The following is a 24,046-nucleotide window of genomic DNA, read 5'->3' on the forward strand; positions in this document are numbered from 1 at the left end:
CCTTCTCCAGGGGATCTTCCTGACCCAGGGATTGAACCCTGGTCTCCTGCATTGTAGGCAGACTCTTTACCATCTGAACCACCAGGGGATGTGAATATGTCTGTCAAAAGTTCAAAAGTCTTTCTTGGCAGTAGCCTTCTGCATCTTAGCATTTAAGATGCACAGGGCAAAATTAATGAAACAGTAACAGTTCTATTTGTCTATTTGTTGTTGTTTAGTTTCTAAGTTATGTCTCTTTTGCGACCCTATGAATTATAGTCCTCCAGGCTCTTCTATCCATGAGATTCCTCAGTTTTCTCTGTATTTCACAGAACACTAGAGTGGATCAGCATGTCTTTCTCCAGGGGATCTTCCAGACCCAGAGATCTAAACTGTCTCTCTTGCTTAGCAGGCAGGGAAGAGGAAATGGCAACCCACTCTAATATTCTTGCCTGGGAAATCCCATGGGCAGAAGAGACTGGCAGGCTACAGTCCATGGGGTCACAAAGAGTTGAACATGACTTAGCGACTAAACACAACAACAATTCTAGTTGCCTTACATAAACATGTGTTTTGATGCTGGATTATTCTGTTTCATTGGAAACTGACTTCATGGCACGAGCAGTCTAGTGAAGGAAAACAGGCACAGAAGCAAATGATTTTAATTCAGTGTAACAGTGTGGAATATGACCATGAAAGTGATGGGTGGGGTAGAGGGAGATTTCAGTGCAAATAAAGGGGTTGAGGCTAGAGGGTTAAGTTATCTACAGGGACATTAAAGGGACCCCAAATGAAAGATGATAATGTGGGTAATGAAGTTTTCAAGGACAGTGTGGAAGTGACTTAAATATTTACTTTGCAATGTATTGGCATTAAATTGATAATACTAGGGCTTTATCACCAAGCGTTATTATGTAACCTAGCTTATTGGAATAGAAAATACAAGGTGATTTTAGGATAAAACAAGTGATGGTTATAAGAAGGAAATTTACGGGTGGGATAAACAAGGAAGTAGGGATCAGATGAATTATTCGAATGTATAGCATCGTGTTCCACATTCCCGCTAGACATGAGCCCACGGTTGGTTTTGAGTTTTCTAATATGAAGGGAGAAATGGGACCAACTGGATAATTTACAATGTTGATGTTGTATTTAAAAAAAAAAAAAGTCTATAATATTAGAAAGGTACTGTTAGAAGCGACGATGTCTGAGAACTAAGAAGAAAATTATCCTAAGAATACTTCATCAAGGAGACACAGTTAACAAAGAATTTTATAGCACTGTATCTTATATTTAAAAGTCTTTGGAAGGTGCAAAATGACACTGTGTGATTTAATTTAACCATATTGATAATTTGCATGTATGGAAAAAAGTGTGGATGATGTACTCTTGGGAAAAGGTTCATACGTACTGTTTTCTCAATAAAACTAAGTCTTGATGGCTGTGGGTTCAAGGTTGTACTTGCTGGGGATATAGCATTCTGCAGACGCTCATCCTGCTGGTTGTGGACACTTTATCAGTGACCCAGGAAAAGTGGACTTTCATTTGAAAGGGGGGAGAAGACCCTCTCTGCGGTGCTGTGTGGGAAGCCACTGTCCCTCCTCCACAGGTGAATCACTGGACAGCATCCTCAGACAGTCAGGAGACAGATCTGTAAAATCACAACCGAAAGAGGTGGAAATCTTGTTTTAAAAGAGTGGTGAATACTATCTTAGTTTAGACGCAGCTCATAAATTATATGATACGTGCATTCATTTTAATTTCAGTGAGGGCAGTTCGTCATAGATGATCCTAAGATAATTAACATAATGGGTACCATCTTTCTTATCATTAAAGCATGAAGCCTTTAATTCTGGATAAGGCTGTACAAGAACCTACACTGGACAATATCCTCTAGAAACTTAGAAAGTCAATGCTAACAGAGTGAAGCAAACAAATCCAATATGTGTTTGTATCACTTTGCTACTACTGCTGCTAAGTCGCTTCAGTCGTGTCCGACTCTGTGTGACCCCATAGATGGCAGCCCACCAGGCTCCCCTGTCCCTGGGATTCTCCAGGCAAGAACACTGGAGTGGGTTGCCATTTCCCTCTCCAATGCATGAAAGTGAAAAGTGAAAGGGAAGTCACTCAGTCGTGTCCGACTCTTCACGACCCCATGGACTGCAGCCCATCAAGCTCCTCCGTCCATGGGATTTTCCAGGCAAGAGTACTGGAGTGGGGTGCCATCGTTAAATTCCCTTAAAATAGACAATCCAAGAACACGTGAGAATAACTTTCTACGACCTCCCCACTGCAAGTGGTTTCTGCTCTTATGGGTGGCACTGAATTATGATTATATACCAATAACATATGCACTTAACATTTCATGAAAAATATGTATTCTTCACATATAGGTTATAATTATGTTGTTAAAAAATACTTAATTTCCCCCCTCATTTTAGGTTCTAGTTCTTTTGAGTCTCAGAAGATGGAAAGGCCTTCCATTTCTGTAATTTCTCCCACAAGCCCTGGAGCTCTCAAAGATGCCCCACAAGTATTACCAGGACAACTTTCTGTATGTATCTGCAGTGCATGTTGCTGACCATTAATGTCCGCTCCCTGCTCTGCTTCTGTCTTTAAAGTGTGTGGCTTTGCTTGAAGCCTGTGATATAGTCAGAATCATTTCACATCATCATCTACTTCATCAATTTTTCATTCACTTATTAGATTGTTCCTTTACTCACATATTTATTTGAACATATCTATGGAGTGCCTACAATATGTCAGATGTGCCGAACATTAAGTGATACCTTAAGAAAATAAACTATCAATTATTTTTGTGTGTGTTGGATGAAAGTTTCTAAGGTAAGTAGTTTAGATATAATAAAAGCAAAGAGTTGTGTTCTGTTTACTTAACAACCTCATTGTCCTGGATCTTGGAAAACTTAAATTTAACATATTTTTTAACTTCTTAAGACATTTGATGAAACTCTCCGTTACTGATCTTAGTGTGAAAAAGCTACAGTTTTCTTCACTACTGTTTTATATGTGATCTGGGAAAAGCTGAAGTCAAGAAGCATGTCTAATACAGGATATTTGTGTTAATAGCTGATAGAAAATCCTGCTTCACACAGTTCTCTAGTAGCTGGTCTTCTGCTACGTCGGTAATGTGTGCATTTCTATAGTCTATTTTTGGCTGTTCTCCTCTTAGTTTTAATTAAATAAAAAAGGTAACTGTAAAATTGTTGCTGTTTTTAAAACCTTTCCTGGTTTCAGCTTCTGTTTTTAGTAGGTTGAAGACCTCTGTCTAGTCCCTGTGCCACTGTTTCAGTGCATGTGAGAATCTCTCAAAAATGCCACCTATATTTTAAGAGGGATAAAAATCCATCTCAGATTAATGAAAAACACACCTCTGGAATTAATTGAGAACAGAGATATGAATTGGTACAGATCTGGATTTGAATTCTTAATCTGTCCCTTACCTTACTGCTGCTGCTGCTGCCAAGTCACTTCAGTCGTGTCCGACTCTGTGCAACCCCATAGATGGCAGCCCACTAGGCTCCCCTGTCCCTGGGATTCTCCAGACAAGAACACTGGAGTGGGTTGCCATTTCCTTCTCCAATGCATGAAAGTGAAAAGTAAAAGTGAAGTCGCTCAGGCATGTCTGAGTCTTAGCGACTCCATGGACTGTAGCCCACCAGGCTCCTCCATCCATGGGATTTTCCAGGCAAGAGTACTGGAGTGGGGTGCCATTGCCTTCTCCTTACTACTCCCTTGTTAAATTAGCTTATTTTGTTACAATGACTCTTAAATGTATTACAATAAGTACCTATTAAACAACTTATCTTGATAGTTCTTATTTAACCATAAACCCAAAGCTAACTTCTAAATTAAAAAAAGAAAAAGAATTAAAGCTAACATTGTCTCCTGCCAGTACAGATACTGCCCTGACTGTATCCACAGTTTTAGTAATATTTCAGTATGTGCTCTTTTCCTGGTTTTCTTTATTCATGCTATCATGAATCTTAGTTAAAGAAATATCGCTTGATCTTCATTTGGTTTGAAGGCATCATATATGCAGGATACCTTCCTTTTTGCTTTTCTTCTCTCATGAAAATTAACCTGTAATAGGTTAGTTGAAAATTAAATGAGGAACGCAGCAGTACCTGGTATAAAGAGGCCTAAAGTAAATGTGTTTCCTGACCTCTTCCAAGTTATTTCAGTGTACTGTTTTTATTTATTTATTTATTTTATTTCAGTGTACTGTTTTTAGCATCAGACGTTTTGTTTCAGCCACAAGTGGCGCTGCAGAATGCCTTTAGCCATGCTGTAAATCATTAAGATACTTATAATCACCAAACAGTTGCATTCAGCATTTAAAAACAAGAATAATTATTTCAATATTTCCCTCTTCCCTTATTATTTTTCTAAAATTTTTACTATTATTTTTATTTCATCACACAGTATAAGAGAGTATATATCAACACTGCAGGCCTGCCTGTTGTAAGTCATGTTTAAAATGCGTGAAGAGGAAAGTCAAGTTCTAAAGTGGTTATGCTCTCATGTCGGTATTCTTTGCTGAAAAGTATGATTCAGCTGTATTTTGCAACTTGAAATGTCCTTCAAAAATAATTTTAGTACTTTTTTTGAAATTTTAATACCTTGTGATTTTTATAAATGCTAATTTCTGTGTCCCTTGCGCTTAGGTGAAGCTGTGGTATGACAAGGTGGGCCACCAACTGATTGTCAATGTTCTGCAAGCAACAGACCTACCCCCTAGAGTAGATGGGCGTCCCAGGAATCCCTATGTAAAAATGTATTTTCTTCCAGATAGAAGGTATGAAATTTTTTAAAATATTTTTTAAATAAAATCTTTACTTATAGAAAAATCTTTATTTATAGAAAAAGTAGAATTTCTTCTCCTGGGATATAGTTTCATTTAGTTTTTAAAGTTTTATTGAAGTATAATTGATATACCAAAATTTCCACATAATTATTTATATTTTGATGAGTTTGCATATATGTGTACACCTTGATATAATTTTAAAATATAATAGGTAATCCTCTATGGGGGGATAAGCTATATATTGTCCCTAAAAAATTCCCTCAAGCCTTATATTTCTTTAAAATAACCTGTCAATTAAAAATTTTTTCATTACCTTGTTTCTATATCTGTTGGTCTTTGAGAGCTACATCATTTAGCTTGTACCCTTGTGTGTGCGTGTCTATAATTGTAACAACTGCTTATATCATAGTTAAAACTAGAATTGTAATAAACGCAACTGTCTTTTCAGACTTTTATATAACAGGTATAAATTACAAATGGTAAAAATATTCCAAGATCAGTATTGCATGTAGCTACAGTAGGTGGCAGCATATACTTGGGTTTGCTTTTTCATTTACAAAGCATACTTACTTTTCAGTGATAAAAGTAAAAGGAGAACCAAAACGGTAAAGAAAGTCCTCGAACCAAAGTGGAATCAGACTTTTGTCTATTCGCACGTGCATCGTAGAGACTTTAGAGAACGGATGTTGGAAATAACCGTGTGGGACCAGCCCAGGGTGCAGGAAGAGGAGAGTGAGTTCCTTGGAGAGGTGAGTATATGGTCAAGAGCCGAGTGAGATGCTTCGTGCAGCTTCTGCAGTGTGCATTATTCCTAATGCCTTTCCTTGGTCTAACCCGAGGGCTGTCCTTTCAGATCCTCATAGAGTTGGAAACAGCGCTTCTAGACGATGAGCCACATTGGTATAAACTTCAGACTCACGACGAATCTTCACTACCTCTGCCTCAGCCATCGCCGTTCATGCCGCGGCGACACACCCACGGCGAAAGCGCCAGCAAGAAGCTGCAAAGTAGGTGGACGCTCTGCTCAGTTGCCAGGAGCAATTGTGTTGTTAGGTCTGAGTTCCATATGGACGTTCAGGGTATTTTTTCAAATGTTCATTAGAGATTATTGAAAAATTAGTCATCTATATAAAGAAGCCTGGCAAGACCGTTTTCTCCTTTTCCCAGTGAAAGTAATACATACAATATAGTGGAGTCATTCCAGAGGTGAAAGTTTAGAACCTGTGAATTATAATCCTTTGTGCTGATGGAGTTGTTCATTGGCTGACTGATGGGGCAGTTATTGCCTTAATTGATGGGTTGCTGTGTAGAATATCTTAATAACCATATAATTCCTGGATATTTTAGTATTATTTATAAGAAACATTTTCTCAAAAACATTATAAAATCTGTTTGCTTTTACTCTTCTGATGATTGGAGGGGGGAAAAAAAGTACTTTTTTGCATTTATTTATTAATTTTTGAATTATGACTAAATCTCTTATTGGACAAATGAAACTTAGAAGCCTCATTTTGGTAACCTGGAATCAATGTTCAAATAATTGTTCAAATGTTCATATAATTAAATGTCATGTTAGTGCTTCTCTGATGAATTATTTCCTCAGATTAAATCTTTAATGCAGTGTAATGGCTAATTTTGAAGGCTAAACACAAATATTTATAAAGGGACCTGATACCCTTTCAATGACATGAATTCCAGAGTCCCAGCCAAGAAAGGTCTCTCTGAACCTTTCCACTCAGCCCCATCCTGCCTGCACTGTGCAGGAGGGTGTATACGTGGGTAGAAAACAGTATACACTTTGCTCTAGACCTTAATTAAAGAATAATTTGAAAAGTCCAAATGCTGTTCTATGAAATCTTCTTTCTTATGTGTGTCTTCAGTGCTTATAAGGATGCTGAGAACATGGTGTCCTTGGAGAACAAGTACTTGAAAATCAACTGCACATGAACTTCGCAGAATATATATGTACAAGAAAATCACTTTTTTGCACCCTGAGACATTGAAGTCAATATGCTTCATTCACTAAAAATAAAGTGTTTAGTAGTAATGTAATTAGCATTTAAAGAGAAAACTGTGACCATGCCCTCCATATTTCCTGACCCGAGCAGACGCAGAGGTATCTGTTTGCCTTCCTGTCGTGCAGGGTCCCAGCGAATCAGTGACAGTGACATGTCAGACTATGAGGTTGATGATGCGATTGGAGTGGTCCCTCCAGGTGCGTGGGGGGAGCGGGGCGGCGTCACGGTGCTTCTGTGCTTGCTGTCCTGTGGGTTTCCTGACTTCCCTGGGTCCCACGCTACAGATCTATAGCACAGAGAAGTCTGAATGATATTATTCCATGGTGACTTGTGTTCCAAATTATTGAGAAAGTGTGAAATGGACTAGTAACTATTCGTTAACATCTCCCTTAAATTAAATTAGATATGTTCTCCTTTAGAAGCATGGCTCGTGAGGTTAAAACTGTCAACTCAAAGTGTTCTGAGCAGAAGTGAAAATATGAATTCTGAAAAGATATAGTTAATTTTTAAATAAAAACCCCACTCTCCTATGTTTTATATTGTATCTCTGTGACTTTCCTTCCCGTGTTTCTGGAAATAATGTAGCCGTCCATGGAATATACCGAGAAATGTGCATGGCAGGGTTTAAATTGCATGTGGCATGGCTTAACTTCAATGCTTTTGTGATGTGCTGATTATACGTAGAATGATTATACCTAGAATGTGTATGTACGTTTTACAAAAAGGAAATGCTTTAGAAAAGTTTACTATTTAAGTCAATGTCTTTTGTCACTGTATAAATTAGTAAAATCTCTGTGATATTTTGCAGTTCAAGTCTGTTTCTCACCTGACTCTAGTCAGAAAGTGAGTAAAACCAATTAGTAAAGACTTATTTTCTTGGCACTAACCCTGTTCCTTTTATTTGCTAATGAAAAGTAGGGAGATATTCAAATGAGAAAAAAATTAAGAGAACATGTTAGGATATTAAGAACATTTTCTTAGGATGATATTGACATATGCCCCCTTAATTTGCATAATTCTTCAGACAGGGATGCACCTAATTTGAAGGCAGCGATTTTGGTAAATGTCAATAGACAGATGCCACACTAGTGACTGAGTTTACAATTTAAAGATTTTTTACGACTTCATTAAAACTGGGAGAATATTATGGAGAGTTCCTTTAAATTAGGTTTCATTTGCTCCCTGTAATTCAGAGAAAATGTAGTCTTTGATTGCTGTATGAAGTGTCAGATATCCTTAACAACAATAAATCTGGCTCTGTATATCTATATACTTAGATTACCCCTTGATATCAGACCATCAGGGAGAGTTTTAAATAATAGTGGATAATTGTGGATTACAGTTCATGTTTTGCTTTCTGAGTTTGTTGGTTTCTAAAAGGATCAGAATAATTAGACACACTCACTCTACATGGAAACTTCCACACAAAATTCAATAGAATATTTTTTATGAAATTGAAAGGGGGAAGGTAAATTATACCCCTTGGCGTATTTAATAGAACTCAGATGATTCCTGATAGGAATGGGGTCTTGTTATCAAATCTTTCTAACAAAAATTTTGCCTTCCAATTACCTTAATGCTGTGATTTCCAACTTATCTAAATAGAATCTGCTTCTGTGGGTGGTTCTCATATTTGATTCACCTAAAACGTCATACTTTTATGATGGGGCAGGATAGCAAATGAAGGGCTAATATAATAAATATTACATGTATATTTAGTTGATCTCTTTCTAGGCTTAATATTACAATTTCTGAACAAGGAAACTCTACATGAAATTAAAAATAATACATGAATTGCTATTGTTTTTGTTATGAAAGTATATGAAATTATAAATTAATAGCACTTATGTTTATAATTATTTGGTTGTTTACTGATGTTTTTGTGGTTGTTTAGTCACTAAGTCATGTCCAACTCTTTTGCGACCTCATGGACTGTAGCCTGCCAGGCTCCTATGTCCATGGGATTCTCCAGGCAAGAATACTGGAGTGGGTTACCATTTCCTTTTCCAGGGGGTCTTCCCGACTCAGGGATCGAACCTGAGTCTCCTGCATGGACAGGCAGGTTCTTTACCACTGCACCACTATGTAATTACTACTTTTTTGCATGAATACTAAATGAAAATGATTTTGCACCACTACTGTTTACATTTCAAACATTCCCGCCATTCCCTATCTCCAAAACAAGAACACCAAAAGCTACCAAGTTTACTGTTGTCTTCACAGTATAGTGCTTCTGGACTTGTTAATGTCAACAAGCATTCTTAATTTACAAACTTTCAGAGTAATGGTACAAATTTAGCTTTCTCCTTGGAATGGAAAACTTGCTTGGAAGTTATTTCAGTTTTTTTTTTTTTTTCCTTTCAAGGCCATCTTGTAGCACCAGCTGCTAGATGTTTTTAGAGAGTGATAAAATGGCTGAATTTCTTTGGTGTCAGTATTGTCAAATCAGCCTTTATGAAATATCTGAAGACCTTCCTTATATGCTAAGTGAGGTCAAAAGATTATACAATCACAACAGATACACTGTTGGGGAATTTTAGTCTGCCTTTAAAAATGATGCCACATGGCCTTTAAAAATGATGTGGGAGTTATCACGTAAATAGATGAGCATTAGTCAGGCTGCCCAGTTAAATTTAATGTTTTCATAGGTTGTGTACATTTTATGTAGTTGTAAATATAGTTATTTTTCCTTTGGCCACATAATTTTTATTTTTCTTGCAACAATAGTAATAATGACCCTTTTGAAAAATACTTAACCTATTACTATGTAATTGAGATTGCTGTTTAACTAAATCAGAGATTGTAAAAACCTTTTTGTTTCATGGGAGCATGACTGTTAAAATTTAATTTGAACTATTAATTTAATTACTTTAGCTTAATAGCACATTTGTGGAATAGTTTCATATGTCCAGGGTAGATTTTATTATTATTTCTTTAGGAGGTTTAATTTGTTCTGTGTTATTTCCATAGTCATCTCCACCCATACCATATTTTCATTTGAAAATTGCAGTATTATCTGTGGTTCACAAAATTCACAATCAGTATTTGTAATAGTGAAGACCTGCTACTCTTCTTTAATCATTAAAATTGGTATGATATTGATTTTATTTTCTTATTATCGAAGCCATCTGAAACCCAAATAACATATAGTGTCATTTGGATGAAAAAATCAAAAAACACAATTTAAAAAGGCACTACATTTCTAAGCATTGACTTGTATATGAATAACAGTTCACTGGCAAGTCCTCTATTTGTATTGCTGAAAAAAAAAAAAATCACTAATTCTTTCTTTAAATTAAGCCAGTATCCCAACTCATCATGATTTTTGAGGCATCATCTGTCATATTCATGTCAGTATCTCCATGGTAACCTTTGAGTCGAGCCAAACTCTGCTTGGTCCTCATGCATGTGTATGTTACACTCCATACCTGTACTTGGTAGTTTTGAAGATAAGCCTGATAATACTGATTGCATGGCACTTATCTCCATAGGTCAGTGGCTGCTTTGGGTATAATTTGACGTCGCCACATTAGCATTGACATTATAGAAGAATATTGACTTGTTCTTCGTGTGTACTCTCACCAGTAGGTTATAGGTCTAGCACTCGAGAAAGCAAACCTTCGACATTAACCGTGCCAGAGCAGCAGAGAACAACTCATCACCGCTCACGGTCGGTGTCTCCTCATCGCGGGGACGATCAGGGGAGGCCACGCTCACGTTTACCAAATGTGCCATTACAGAGGTAGGCTTTGAGAAGGGCTTTGCATCCTTGACGGGACATTTTTTACGTTATGTGCATGCGTGCTCAGTCCTGTGGACTCGTGGAGGCCCCAAGGACTGTACCCCGCCAGGCTCCTCTGCCCATGGGATTTCCCAGGCAAGAAGATGGGAGTGAGTTGCCATTTCCTCGTCCCTACAGGGGATCTTCCTGACCTAGGGATTCGAACCTGCATCTCCTGCACGTCCTACATTGGCAGGCAGATTCTTTACCAGTGAACCACCGGGGAAGCCCTGACAGCACATTTTTGTTATCATAACATGCAAACTTATAGGAGACTCTAAGGGCAATGAAAGAACGGTTTGGTCAATCAGTTATTTTTCAGAACCCTGTGTGGGCAAAATGCCATCTTATTCGTAACCCAACCTGTGCAACATTCTGTTCTCTAATCTCAACACATCTCCCAGGGCGTGGAAGAAGTTAATGTCACAAGCGCAGTTTTTTAATAACTGTCTTATATTCTCTTTGCTTTTTTTTTTTTTCTCTCCTGTTGGGAGAAATTGTAGGATAATAAATTAGCTTGGACAGAGAAGTGGCAGAGAAAATAAGGTTAAAAGGCAGAATGTATTTTTAAGAAATTTGGTGCTGTCTCTTTGAAGCACTGTAAATGTTTGGAAAAGCATATAAACCATAAAGAATGTCCTTCTGTATTTCACCTAACCCTGAAATGCAGTTCTGAAATTTTATTTAAGTATGCAGATGAAAACTATGGTCCTTTTTTGATAGTAGTTCAAAAGGAGATTGGGGAAATACAGCACAGGCAAAGCAACAACAGACAATAAATACCTTTAAAACAGGTGTTTGGGGATATGGCCAGAGGTTTATAAGCCATGTCAGTTGTTTGCCAATTACTATCAGTTCGTTCCTGTCAGTCTCTCAGACTGCTTGGGAAAAATGTTGTATTTTGAGACATATAATTTTTTGTAATCATTTTAGGAGTTTAGATGAAATTCATCCAACCAGAAGATCACGTTCTCCAACCAGACACCGTGATGCCTCCCGAAGCCCAATTGATCAGAGAATCAGAGATGTGGACAGTCAGTGTTTATCAGAACAAGACAGGTATTTTTTCACATTATGATCTCAACATGATACATTTTCTTTGCCATGTTTTCATATATGATAGATATCTTAGCGGAGCACAAAAGACAGTAAAAGAATTCCATCTTTCAAAACTGAACTTCTCCCAAGGAATGCCTTTTGAGATATTCTAATAGAAATGCACCTCTAGGAAGTATTTGACTAATAGTATATTGTCATAAAATGTGCACTATTTTACAAAATCAGAATTTATGTTTAGCCAGTTTTAAATATACAGTTTGTTGTTGACTTACATAACTAAATTACAGAAGGGAGACTATATAAGCTACTTTTAAATATTTTATTTTTTGTGTATTTCAGTCTTAGGAATATTATTTGTATAATTGCGAAATTATGTTTTTTCTGTAATAAAAAAGTACAGGTCATCTGAAAGACTGTTACTTTCACAGTATCTGTGAGAACTTCAATAGTAATATTTTTTTAGTACACCTACTTTTCATAAAATGTAGTAACCTAAAATGTCTATAAAGTACAAAATGTTGAAATGGACTCTTTCTTCTATGGATGTGTATGTAAACTTAGTTCTGCATTTATTTATGAACAAGGTACTTCCTGTTACTTACAGTTACTGAAAATCAGCGTTCTGGTTCCATCGTTCTATATTTCCACGGACCTGCTCCTCTGGCCAACCCTCTTCGTGTAGGATGTGCTTGACCACTAGCTCAGGGTTTGATTTAGTTGTTAGAGTCCCCAGCTGGTTGGATAATGTCTTCTGGGTTTTTGAAGTGGAGCGGTTTTTAGGGAGGGGTAGGAAGGGAGTGTGGTACTCGGTGGCCAGTTTTTTGCTGTGCAATCAAGGACACAGAACTCACAGATAGCCCTTTAGCTCCATAATTGTCACCCTGCCGTAGAGGGAGTGGGGCCAAGACCTTCAGGATGGGGTGATGGAACTTACTGGGACTTAACACTGCTCTCCAGAGTAGGGTTCCAGGCTACTCAGGCTGGAGTGATGTCAGTTGAGGGTCCCTTTGTTGCCAGTCACCAGGGCCACCATAAATTTATGTGAACGAGGGGATAAAAAAGGACTTCTAGACCAGGGCGTTCAATAGAATGAAATTAATTTGAGTATAGAAAAAGTATCAATTTTAAGATAAACATTCCTAATCAAATATTTTCCTAGTCAGAAAATGAAAAACAGAAAATGAGATGTTACATTTTAGTGGCTGTAAAAGCTGAGAAATCCATTGTGCTTTGAGTTGCTAAAAAGAAATGAAAGGATCTAGAGTTCCCATTAGAAGTGGAAAAGCCAGATTTTATAGGGCTTTTAAAAGCTATTAAAATAACCAAATGTCTGGAATTGGAAATAGATTTCTGGGTCTTACATGGGAAGGGATCCATTAAGTTTTTTCTTGATACTCTATAAAATCATTTTGAAGTAGAATAGCAAATCAGCAACAGCTAGGACTTTGACCATAATGTTTGCACTTTATTGTTTAAATTTTTAAAAATACTGTCATGTTTATTTTTGTTTGAACTCTCAAGCAAATATGCTAGTGCAGACAATCTGGTTTCTTCCCTTTTCCTGTTGTCATCGGCATACCATTGGCAAAACCCATGTCATCTAATGCCTCATGACCTATCTGTTTCACTCACCACCCATCCTGTCTGTGCAGTGAGCTTCTCATGCTTCCCAGAGCAAAACGAGGACGAAGTGCAGAATGCCTACACACCACCAGGTAACTACAGGAATTTGGTGAAGTAACTGTGTGTGATGACTCTTTCCATTCTACTCTGCTTCCATCTCCCCCTCAGCGGTATGATTACAAATACGTAAAATCAATTTACCCAGTATTCAGTTGGTTTTGTCTTATATGGAGGTTGTGGAAAAGGTTCCAATATATTTGAATTCTAATCCAGGACGACTGCTTTTCTGTTTGTACATTCGAAATCCAGAGGCTAGTGAGCCTCTCTGCAGAACTGTTTACACATTGCCAAAACCAAGGAACCGATTTCTGCAATTAAAATTCCATAACCTCGCTGTGAGGGGTCCCCAGGCCTGCCACATACACCCATCGAGGCACAAAAATCTGATCAGCTGTGCGTGGCAGTGTTACTGTTTACATCATTGTAAGTTAGCTTTGTTTTAGCCTTTTTTTTTAAATTTTTGTGTGTTTCATATTCTATTGTTTTCTTTGTTTGATTTTAATAAAATCTTGACCGTTTTCATTTTTAATAGCTGAGCTTCAGTTCCTATCTTGATAAAGAGTGAGGATATTTGACATGTAAACTTCCAAGCCCTCCAGTCCTTCATGCTGCCACCAGTTCAGAAGTGCTCCACTGCAAACATTCTCGTGAAAGCACATAAGGGTATGAAGGCTTTTTAAAGATGAGACCAAAAGGGGCATAATACCATCCTCGAAATTGGAACCTAGAGCTTTATTTTCATCTTATTACATCTCTTAGATCTCATATCTCAGATAAACCATCTTACAGATTACTTAGAGGATAATCTATGCATATTTATTGTCAGTATGGGTAATAGTATGTCACTATGTCAGTAATAGAAAGGAAAGAAGTAGTAATTCAGTAAAACAAACAAACCAACACAGAGATAAACTCAAATATTGTGGCAGTAAAGAGTAGGTAGGAAAGAGAATGAAAGAGCTGTACTGGAAATCCTCCCCTGCACGGGCAGGTTTATTGCGTCTTTGAAGACATGGGCTTCTGCTGAGGTGGTGAACATGGTCACTGCCATGACCATGACAAGCACATATGCTTACCACAAATACGTGCTTAACACAAATAAGCCCTAACGTTTTACACGTATAAAACATGCCTCGAAATAAAAATGGCTCTCTGTGCAGTGCCACAGTGAAAAGTGAGGAATGTCAGTTCTGCTTCCAAACTGGATAAATCATGTAAAATCATAACTATTAGAAAAATCAACTCAGATTCTTCATAATGCTGAAGTCTCAAGCTTTAGTATTAGTTGTTTTGACAAACAGTTTAATAGGAATGATTTCTTTACTGATTCAGAAAGTTTTCTCATATTCCTGTTGACATGACTCCAACCATAAAACAAAAGCAAAAAACAGCCTTCATGTTTATTAGGCACCAAAGTGTGGGTATTTTTAATACTCTTACACCAATAATATACATAGAATTACTAACTATGTGGTTTTTCTTTCGCTTATATTTCATTTCTCAAGGTAAAATGTCATAATATGCTCAATAAAATAAAGTAGTAGTTTCATCATTTTATAAAATTTTATCATCAAGATACAGCCTGTCATATTCACATAGGACTTTTAAGAATAAAACCTGTGGATTTACTACTTTTCAGTAAACAAGGAAAATAGCATTCATTGACTACGAAGAACTATGCTAATTAATTAATGTATTTTTTCTCATCATCCTGACAAAGTTGTATCACATTAATATTATTATCTTCATTTCCCAGTTGAGGAAAGAGGCTAAGAAAGTTTTATTTGATATGTAATTTAGCAAGGATTCAAAATCAGTTCTATTTGAAGTTTTCCACTAAATTAGGTTTTTTTCCCCCAAAAAAAACATTTGACAAGGAGTTAGTTTTGCAAAGTTCAAACAATTTAAGAGTTTGCAAGTCAAACATATTTTGAAAACTTTACAAATTAAAATCAGTGCCTAGATTTTACATGCAAACCATACCAAACTTGTGTGCTACAGATATCTGTCCCATATCGTTTAATTCATCCCCTGCTATGATTGTCATATCAAATAATCTTTTCATAGAGCATGTCCTGAGAAAGTCATGTGGTACAGAAAATGCGGTGGCTTCCTTACTGTGTCCTAGATCCTTTGTACCTGTTATTTCATTTAATGCTCACAGACAGCGTCCCCATCAAAGACTATTTCTCCCGTGATACAGATGTAGAAAAAGGCTGGATGATTTGACTTGAATCACCCAGGTTCACAGTCAGTAAATGGCAAAGTCAATGTGGACCTTCATTCTGTAAACTGCGTGCAATTTTTCATTGTTTCCATTCTCTTCTGACCCCAATTACAGTGTACTCCTCCCCAAATCATTTTTGAACCAATTGCTTAGAAAAGTTATTTGGCAATCTATTTCGTAAGATAGTTGCCTTAGGTTTAGGAGTTGAGAAGAAGATTCTACTGTTTGTGAGATAGGCTGAATCATTTGCTTCAGTTTAAGTGTCCTTGACTGGTGCTTGAAGGTGGTACTTTAATACATTTTAAACCAATGTTTTAAGAGATTTCCCGATTCAACCATTAGTATAAACATGAATAAACTGGGAGGAGGGGGTGTTTGATATTTAGTATGTCCTAAGCAAATGTTTAATCCATTATCAATTTATCAAACTTTAATGTAAGCCAAATGGACAATATATTTTCATAATTGATAGTTAAATTTGTAGAAATATTATTAAATTTAAATGATCAAAAAAATTAATTGACTGGGACTCGTTTGTCCTATAGACAGCCAGAAGCCCTCATAGGTTTTAAGTGAATTCAGATGATATTAGGCCTTGTTCCTGCCATTTGTTCTGCCAAATCAGAATTAATATTCTGATTGCAGCTAATATCCATCTCACCCAGTTTCCAGTGATTGTTACCTGTTGCTGGGTTTGTATCCAAAAGCTAATAAGTGGAAAGGACTTGCCCCTGCTTTGTCATCTCCTAATCTTCTCCGCTTTACTGCCTGGTCAGTACCATGACCAGCCTTTTCCCTGAAACACTGGTTAGCATTTTCCTTCTTATTAGAATATTAACTTTTAGTCATATTAATTCCCAAGTTTCATGAATTATTTTGTTAGTGCTTTTTAACTATGAGTTGTTATTTCCAAAGAAGTAGGTATAATATTAAATCAGGAGTTAAATAGTAAGTTTCATGCCTGATACTGGATAGAGTATAGGTTACAGATCTTTTTCAAATTAAGGCTTTTGAACTATAATTTAGAGTATCTTAATTATGCACACAGACGACTGTAATTCCATACTTAATAGTTCTATTCCTACCTTCAAATAATCAAGGTGGTCCTTCTGAGAAAAACAAAAGATTCATCTTTTTAGCTTTCTAGGCCTCTTATTTTGTATTCTAATAAAACTCACTTCATATATATTTTTCTGTTTTCTGCGTGTCTCCATTGCCACGTTCCAGACATCTTGTTAGGCACTATAAAACATTACCGCCTAAGATGCCCTTATTAGAGACCTGTTCTGACTGGGATATTTACAGGTAAGAGTCCTAACAGTGAGTCTCAGTTATAAACTAATCCCTAATCCCCAGCCTACTAAAAATAGCAAATGTACAGTCTAATAAAACACTAGCATTTCCTCTTAAAATTAATTATACACAGAGAAACACTAATGATTTCTAAAAATAATTTTAAGGGAGGGAAGGGGGAGGATAAACTGGGAGACTGGGACTGACAAATAAAACACTATATATACACGGTACTGTATTTAAAAATAGATAACTAATAAGGACCTACTGTGTAGCACAGAGAGCTCTACTCAATACTGTCAATACTCAATACCTATATGGGAAAAGAATCTAATAAAGAGTAAATACACATATATATATACTGATTCACTTTGCTGTACAGCAGAGACAACTCAACAGTGTAGAAAAACTAATAAAAATCAATTGAAAGTAAAAATAAGATCATTTTAATTATAAAATTTATGCTAGACTACTTCTCTAAATGAAATCTACATACTCAAATGTCAGATTTCTAGTCATTGTCATCTTTTTTCGTTTTTTTTTTTTTTTTTGCTATGTTACTTGTTGATTTGAATTATGAGAATTAATTTATTTTATTTTATTTTTCGATAATTTTACTTTGTGGAGCTCAATTCTGCCTGCACATACCAAAACCCAAACCCTTCACCATGAATGTTTTCACTCGAGAGCACTGAGGTTTACTGATGAGATTCTGGTTGGGTAAGGACGTTTGGACGTCATACCTTCCACCTCCCCTGTCTAGTGTTTGATCCAGAGTAGCTGAGTTGTAAAATTTTCCTCCTCTGCTGTCCTTCATTTTGTTTTGGTGTGGCATCTGTCCTTGGTAACGGAGTGTTAGGCATTTCGTTTCAGTGCTTTTTCTGTATCCAGTTTTTTTCATGAGTAGGTGTGACTTAGTCTTATTTATTTCCGTCTGAGACCCTTTTAAAAATTATGCAAAGCAATTCGAGCATAATATTTGTTTAGTGTCACTTTCTAAACAAAACTGTGCATGGCCGTCCTGTCGGTGCTCAGCCCTTAGAACGCGGCGCAGCGATTCTGCACTTTGTGAACAGGGGCAGGCCTGGATGGGTTCCTCGCTAACCGGTCTTCCTCTCTCTGTTTTCTCTGTCCTCCTCCTCCACCCTGGACGCAATGCACTGGCACTAGTGACCTGCAGCCCTCCCTTGACAGGGCGAGGAGTGCTAGTACCAACTGCTTGAGACCAGATGCTAGTTTGCATTCACCAGAACGAGAAAGGTATACAGTAAAGACTTTCTTACTCTCCTATCATTTTGTACAGTCACCTTTTTTCCCATCACTGTGTTTCGTGTCACGGAGCTTCACAGGTTGCTCATCCATGTTCACCCGCCGACTGTCTGCCTCTCCCCTCCCTCCCGTCCAAGTCCATGCAGAGACATATGTGTACGTGGGGGAGCCCGAGGGCACACATACACATATTTCCGTGCGTGTCGTTGCGAATGGCGTGATGTGATTTGTAACTGCTTCTGGCTGCTGCTTTTCCCTTTTGTTGCCTTTCTGTGGTTTTCTTTACGTCTACTCAGGGAGCCTTCAGTACGCTGATATGGTTATGGGGACAGGGAATTATTTGAAGGAGAAAATCACGTAGTAGATCTGCTGATAAATAGTTCTGTAGGTTCAACAACGATCTTCTGTAAGCTCAAAAACAAGAGTCTTATTTAGATAGAGTACTTCCTTTGTGCATCTGCATTCACTCATTAAATCAACTTTCTCTTTGATATAGATCATGTTGTTATTAAATTATGTTTTGACAACAAAATGTGGTATGTTTATCATGGATTTCCTGATGCTTTACAAAAATAAATGCACATTATATACACACATACATAATTTTGCTTAATGCTTTTAACTGATCAATTAATAAGTCTGATTTTAATTTAAAGGTATTCAGTGATCACATGTTAACCTGTCGCCTATGTGAGCAGCTAATTTTCCGGTGGAATTTTCTATTCCAGTAAACTTGGTTATACTTGATAGTGTTCATTATAAATGTTATCTCTCTTCAATTAGAAGTCATTCACTGGAGATAAGATACTACCTCATCACAAATCCTGAATAAAAATGTTTCATTCTGTTAATGTAACCCACTTTTCCTCTTCTTTTGAGGCTATTTAAAGCTTTGCTCTAGCAATCTTTATAGTCTGATTCTATTCATTTGTTTATGAAACATTTATTTCTAGAATTGAATAGATTCAGGTAGACATATTCATTTTCAAATATTCATTTTCAATGTCTTCATAAGATTATTCTAAAAAAATCTGCTTTTGAATTTTGTATTATTTTGTATTGGCAAATTTTATGTTAGAAAACAATGGAATCTAACTTACGTTTTGTAATTTTTTTTACATTTATAGGAGAGATTTTAGTTGAAATGACTATGGGCTCTTGTAAAAGCACAATTGAAATTGTTTCACTGTTTGCATTTGTTTTATATTCCCCTCCCCCAATTACAAGAGTAGCAAGAAAAATATTTTATATTATTTACATATTGTTATTTCCTTATATGTTTAGAGTTGGTGTTAAATCAAGGGTAGAAAGAGTCAGTGGAACCTGCTGATGACAAAACACCACCCAGACATCTTAAATATCATCTGTATTAGTTCTAATTTAGAAGTATGATTTGAGTCACAAGCATAATTTAAAATTTTCTGCTTGCCATCTTAAAGATGTAAAATTAGTACTTTAATATGTATGTGAACTGTTATCATTTTAACGTATAATCAATTAAAAACTGCTAGTGAGACATTCTGCTTTCCCTTTTTCACAGTGCTCTGTGGCCACTGCATTGGACAGTGACATGTCATTCTTTTGTTGAATCCTGTCTAGCACGTGTTCTATTGTTGCTCTGAAGCTATAGAATTCACAAACCCTTGTGCTGCTGAATTTAATCTCTCGGATAATACCCTTAGAACAGGCCAACCTGTAGGCAGATAATCCAGCCACAGTTATTTTACAGGCCATAGTTAAGTCTGAGTACACTCACTTGTGATACTTAATTTTGATAGAAGAAGATAAAATATGCATGAAACTCATGTTCACTCTATGTGTTGAAAAAAAGAGAGAAGTTTCCCATTAAAATGAAAAAGGGGTGAGAATTCAAGAATCAGTATTACTAATGATCTTTAATTTATTGGGGTCAGTTTCTTGTCAAGAAGAAACTAAAATGAGAAGAGTTTTCATCAGGAAGTTTGCAGACATTATAGATGCGTTTTGGTGTGGAAGATGCTGCTCATGCATGCTCAGACCCCTGAACAGCTTCAAGACAGGACAGAACAGGGCCAGCAGTGGGGGCTTTGTGCTTTTTGGAAGATGCACTTGTCCATCCACAGATGGGACGTGAAAACACTGGGGAGGCTTCCAGGGTTTCCAGATTACTTAGCTCTTGTGATGGAGCAGAGAGCTGGTTAATGCCTCATACGTACGTAGTAGGCACAATGTTAGAGAAAAGTTGTTAGAAGTATAATTTCATTTTCTTGAGATAGCACCGCATTTCCACAGTTTTATCACCTGTTTAGGTGAAGCAGTTTGCTGATTCTAAACCATCTCGATGACCATTTCTATGGTGTTCTACCTAGTTAGGAGGCTTTCTGAAGTTTCCTCACTAAGCCTGGGAGCAAAGGAAGTTCTGTGTTAGTACAAAGCATGAACTTCTTAAAGCTGAGTCAACACTCACTGTCACACATCCCTAACGATTCCAAGATACAGGAGCAGCAGGTACAATTAGCATGTTCTTCTCCTGAACTACCCCCAGACTGTCAGAATGACCTTGTCTTCCTTAGGAGAATGGTTTGGCCCAGGTTAAGAGATAAATTTCCATATAAGCCAATGGAAATCCTGTTTTCAAAGGAGGTCATTTCCGTGTTTGAGCACCTCTGTTATGTATTCTGAGGATTACAGAACTAGAAAAAATACATATTACCCTTAGCCCCATACAGTCATGACTCATAAGTCAAGAAATTGAGGTTCATTTACAATGAAAGATAATCCGAAAGACTGGTTATACCCAACTGAAAATGTCTAATAGAAATGGCTGGCTTTCATCTCTTCTCTGGCAAATACCACTGCATGTTTACAAGGAGATCCAGTCAAGGTCATTGTACTTTCCTTTCTCTGTGTCAAGGTCAGCTTGAGGTCATCACTTCCCCCTTGTACCTGATTTCAAAGGAGTGAGTTACATGTCTGCTCCTAGCCTTTCCTTTCCCAGATTTTCAAACAGAATGTCGCTTATGTATCTGGAAACACTGATTTTTAGAGCCACTGGAGAATGAGTCCTTTTCTTAGATGTTTTATCTTCTTCTTGGACCTTTTGAAGAAACCGTAGCCTTGCTAAAGTCCATCAGAGAGTAGTCTATACTTGCCACCTCTTTTTTGTACCTTCCAGAAAGTTCTGCAGTCCCACCACTTTGCTAAAACCCTGCCATGGGTTACCTTGGCCTCTACCGGCACAGCAGCATTTTACAACATCTTACAGTCACTGCTGCCTCTAGAATCTTTCCTTTCTCAAGCACACTCTACAAATTCCCTAACGCCTCCGTGTCAAGTCAGTCTCCTTTACAGGCTTCTTTTCCCCCGGTCTCCCTCTCACCTTTCCTCTGTTGCTCACCCATCCCATCTCTGAAATTCAATGTCTATCAAAAGTTTTCACACTAATACATATGAGGACCACAGTCCACTGGAGCTGGTCAGGCCAGACCTTCCCCTGAAAATGCCTAAGTTCCTCAGTGATTGGCAGACCCTGCAGGCATCAAATTCACTGTCTCCCCTCACACCCTTTGACAGCAAAATGCTTTGTTTTCTGACATGTCCCTGTGCTTTGACAAATTTGACATCTAACCATCCACATAATCTGGAAATACGTCTCCTGCTCCTTTGTCTCATTGAGTGAAACAGGAAGTCCTATCAATTCTCCTTCAAGAATCTTCAAAACAGATTACACCAAAGTCCTCCTCCACTTCCAGTGTCATTCTTGCCCCCTAAATTTCTCATAAGCTCTACTAATCATTCTGTTAGTTTTCGTATGAAGTTGTCTTTCCGTTACAATTAAAATACTCTTTTCTTTTTGTTTTTATCCTCATTTTTCAAAAAGGGGGTCAAATAACCATATCTCCTGTAGAACTTCTCCTAACCTCCCTCCCACTTCCCTTTCTCTGCCAAGCAGAATTATCGATGCTGTTTTCTGGATTCACATAGTATTGCATACTTTCTGTTTCACTTAGGCAAGTATTTTTTTCCTTTTACTAGATTTTCCTCCTGGAGGGCAGGGATCATATCCGGTTTGTCGTTGCTGTTTGTTGCAATAGCATTATTATTATTATTTTTACTTAGTAAATGCTCAGTTTGGGGATTTGAGGGCACTTAAAAAACACTCCCTATTTTCTGCTCCGAAGTCTGTGTCCAGTTGTGAACTAGACCCAGGAACTGCAAGGTGGGAGATGTAGTCATCACCATAGATACAGTGAGCAAGTTCAGGAGCCAGACTTCAGGCCGTAAGCTTCCTGATGGCTCAGCAAAAGGCTGCTGTTTTGCAGTCAGACTGATTTGGAAAGAGGAAATCAGAGAGGGCTAAGTAATCTGTGCCTGATTCTTTACCACAAAGTCTTCCCTACTCCTACTCCCTCCTTGTGGTGGACAGACACCCAAGGCACGACTTGAAAGAATTTCCCTCCATGTGAAAACAAGAGCCTAAGATAAAGAAGTTCCTGCCTAAAACTTAGCAACTGTTAACTTGAATTGAAATAGATAAACCTTATTCCAAAATGTAAGTACCTATATTAATTTTAATTTTCAATAGTATTGGGGAAAATGTTTTAAAGAACTCCATGAATAATGGGAATAGACCATGAAAATAAATGTAATCAATTCTCTCCTTTGGTCAGGTTTGGTTTCTAATATTACAGAACTTCACAGATACTTTTTATGTGTGCAGCTTATGGAATGAAGGATTTGCATTTCCAAAAACTTTCTCTTTCAGGTAACTAAAACAGCCCTGCCAAGAGTTGTGCACCACTGAAAGCTGTGTACACATGCAAGCATAAATACTAGTTACACATTTAAATACACATGCATTTGGCTTAAGGTATATCCATGGTAGGGAAAAGCCCCAAGATAAGAACCATTTGATTGCTTGCTGAGGACAGTCAGTTCTAAGTCCTTGTATTGCCTCACCACTATCGATTTCTCAGTTTAGTTTCTCATTTCTTACTAGTATTACCCCCAAACCTCAAATCTTATCCTCTTTATTATCTACTTAAATATTTGCAAATATTTATTCATTATTTATTCTGTGCTGTGCATAGTTGATATCACTGCCAAAACAAAGCCAAACAAAACTTTGTAGACCCTTATTTAGGGACCTCCTCTGCAGCCTGTTCCTTCAGTCCCACAGCCATCAGAGGGACCTTTGCCCCCTGTTTTGAGGCCAGTGAAAAGGATGAGCTCTCAGTAAACAGACTTCCTGAATTAATGAGTTTAAAGTATCTGAGATTAAAGCATTATTAATGTAACTTGCAGGCAAGATGATTTGGAAGGAGAAATAAAGAAGCAGCTGTTGTAGTTCAGATTTGCAATGAATGCCCCCAGCGTAGCGTGCCTTTTTCACTTCTAGCATGAAAATGCATGTGGAAGGTGTTTCATTCAGTAATAACGAATAAAGATTCAAACTTTGATCCTCTTCATCTGTTTGGCAGTAGGAACAGAGAAAGAAGTTGCACACATTTTAAAAACATATAAAACATTAGTATATTTAGTGCTCATAAATGTATGTTATTAAAACTTAGGTAATCTCTGATCTTTGGGTGAAAAAATAGGTATAAGTTGATCTTGCTCTTATCATATCCAAGATACAAGGGAAAAGCAAACCTTGCTTTTACTGGGACTACATATCAGCATATTCAGAAGGACTTTGAGTGTACAGATATAAATGTATGATGCTAAATGTTTCTTCAGAATTTCCCTTTTAATAGCTTGCATTCACTGTGGCTTGCTTCTAAATGTACGTCTCTCTTCTTCATGGCTTTCCTTGCATGTTTCATAATTATAGCATTTTCTTTAATTTTTGCACTTAAATAAACACAAGGACTGGAATTTTGCCTCAGGAAGCAAGGTTATTCATAATCCTGTTGAGTGAATACTATTTATTC

The 24,046-nt window shown here is 37.2% G+C and overlaps 1 protein-coding gene across 33 annotated transcripts in view; it reads left to right on the forward strand.

The window, feature by feature from the left end:
- Positions 1-24,046, forward strand: part of LOC133253673 (regulating synaptic membrane exocytosis protein 1) — a 256,940-nt gene that overhangs the window by 75,931 nt on the left and 156,963 nt on the right. For 10 of the 33 annotated variants that reach the window (XM_061427167.1, XM_061427170.1, XM_061427172.1 and 7 more), the window contains 9 exons: positions 2,421-2,533; positions 4,665-4,795; positions 5,382-5,553; positions 5,658-5,811; positions 6,948-7,019; positions 10,408-10,564; positions 11,537-11,662; positions 13,315-13,377; positions 18,036-18,125. In XM_061427167.1, the coding sequence (XP_061283151.1) occupies positions 2,421-2,533; positions 4,665-4,795; positions 5,382-5,553; positions 5,658-5,811; positions 6,948-7,019; positions 10,408-10,564; positions 11,537-11,662; positions 13,315-13,377; positions 18,036-18,125 (1,078 nt within the window). Of the gene's footprint in view, positions 1-2,420; positions 2,534-4,664; positions 4,796-5,381; positions 5,554-5,657; positions 5,812-6,947; positions 7,020-10,407; positions 10,565-11,536; positions 11,663-13,314; positions 13,378-16,799; positions 16,878-17,492; positions 17,586-18,035; positions 18,126-24,046 lie in introns of all 33 variants that reach the window. The other 23 variants (XM_061427169.1, XM_061427168.1, XM_061427171.1 and 20 more) reach the window with 6 other exon arrangements.

This window comes from Bos javanicus, chromosome 9, assembly GCF_032452875.1.
Source record: "Bos javanicus breed banteng chromosome 9, ARS-OSU_banteng_1.0, whole genome shotgun sequence".
Taxonomy (NCBI): Eukaryota; Metazoa; Chordata; class Mammalia; order Artiodactyla; family Bovidae; genus Bos; species Bos javanicus.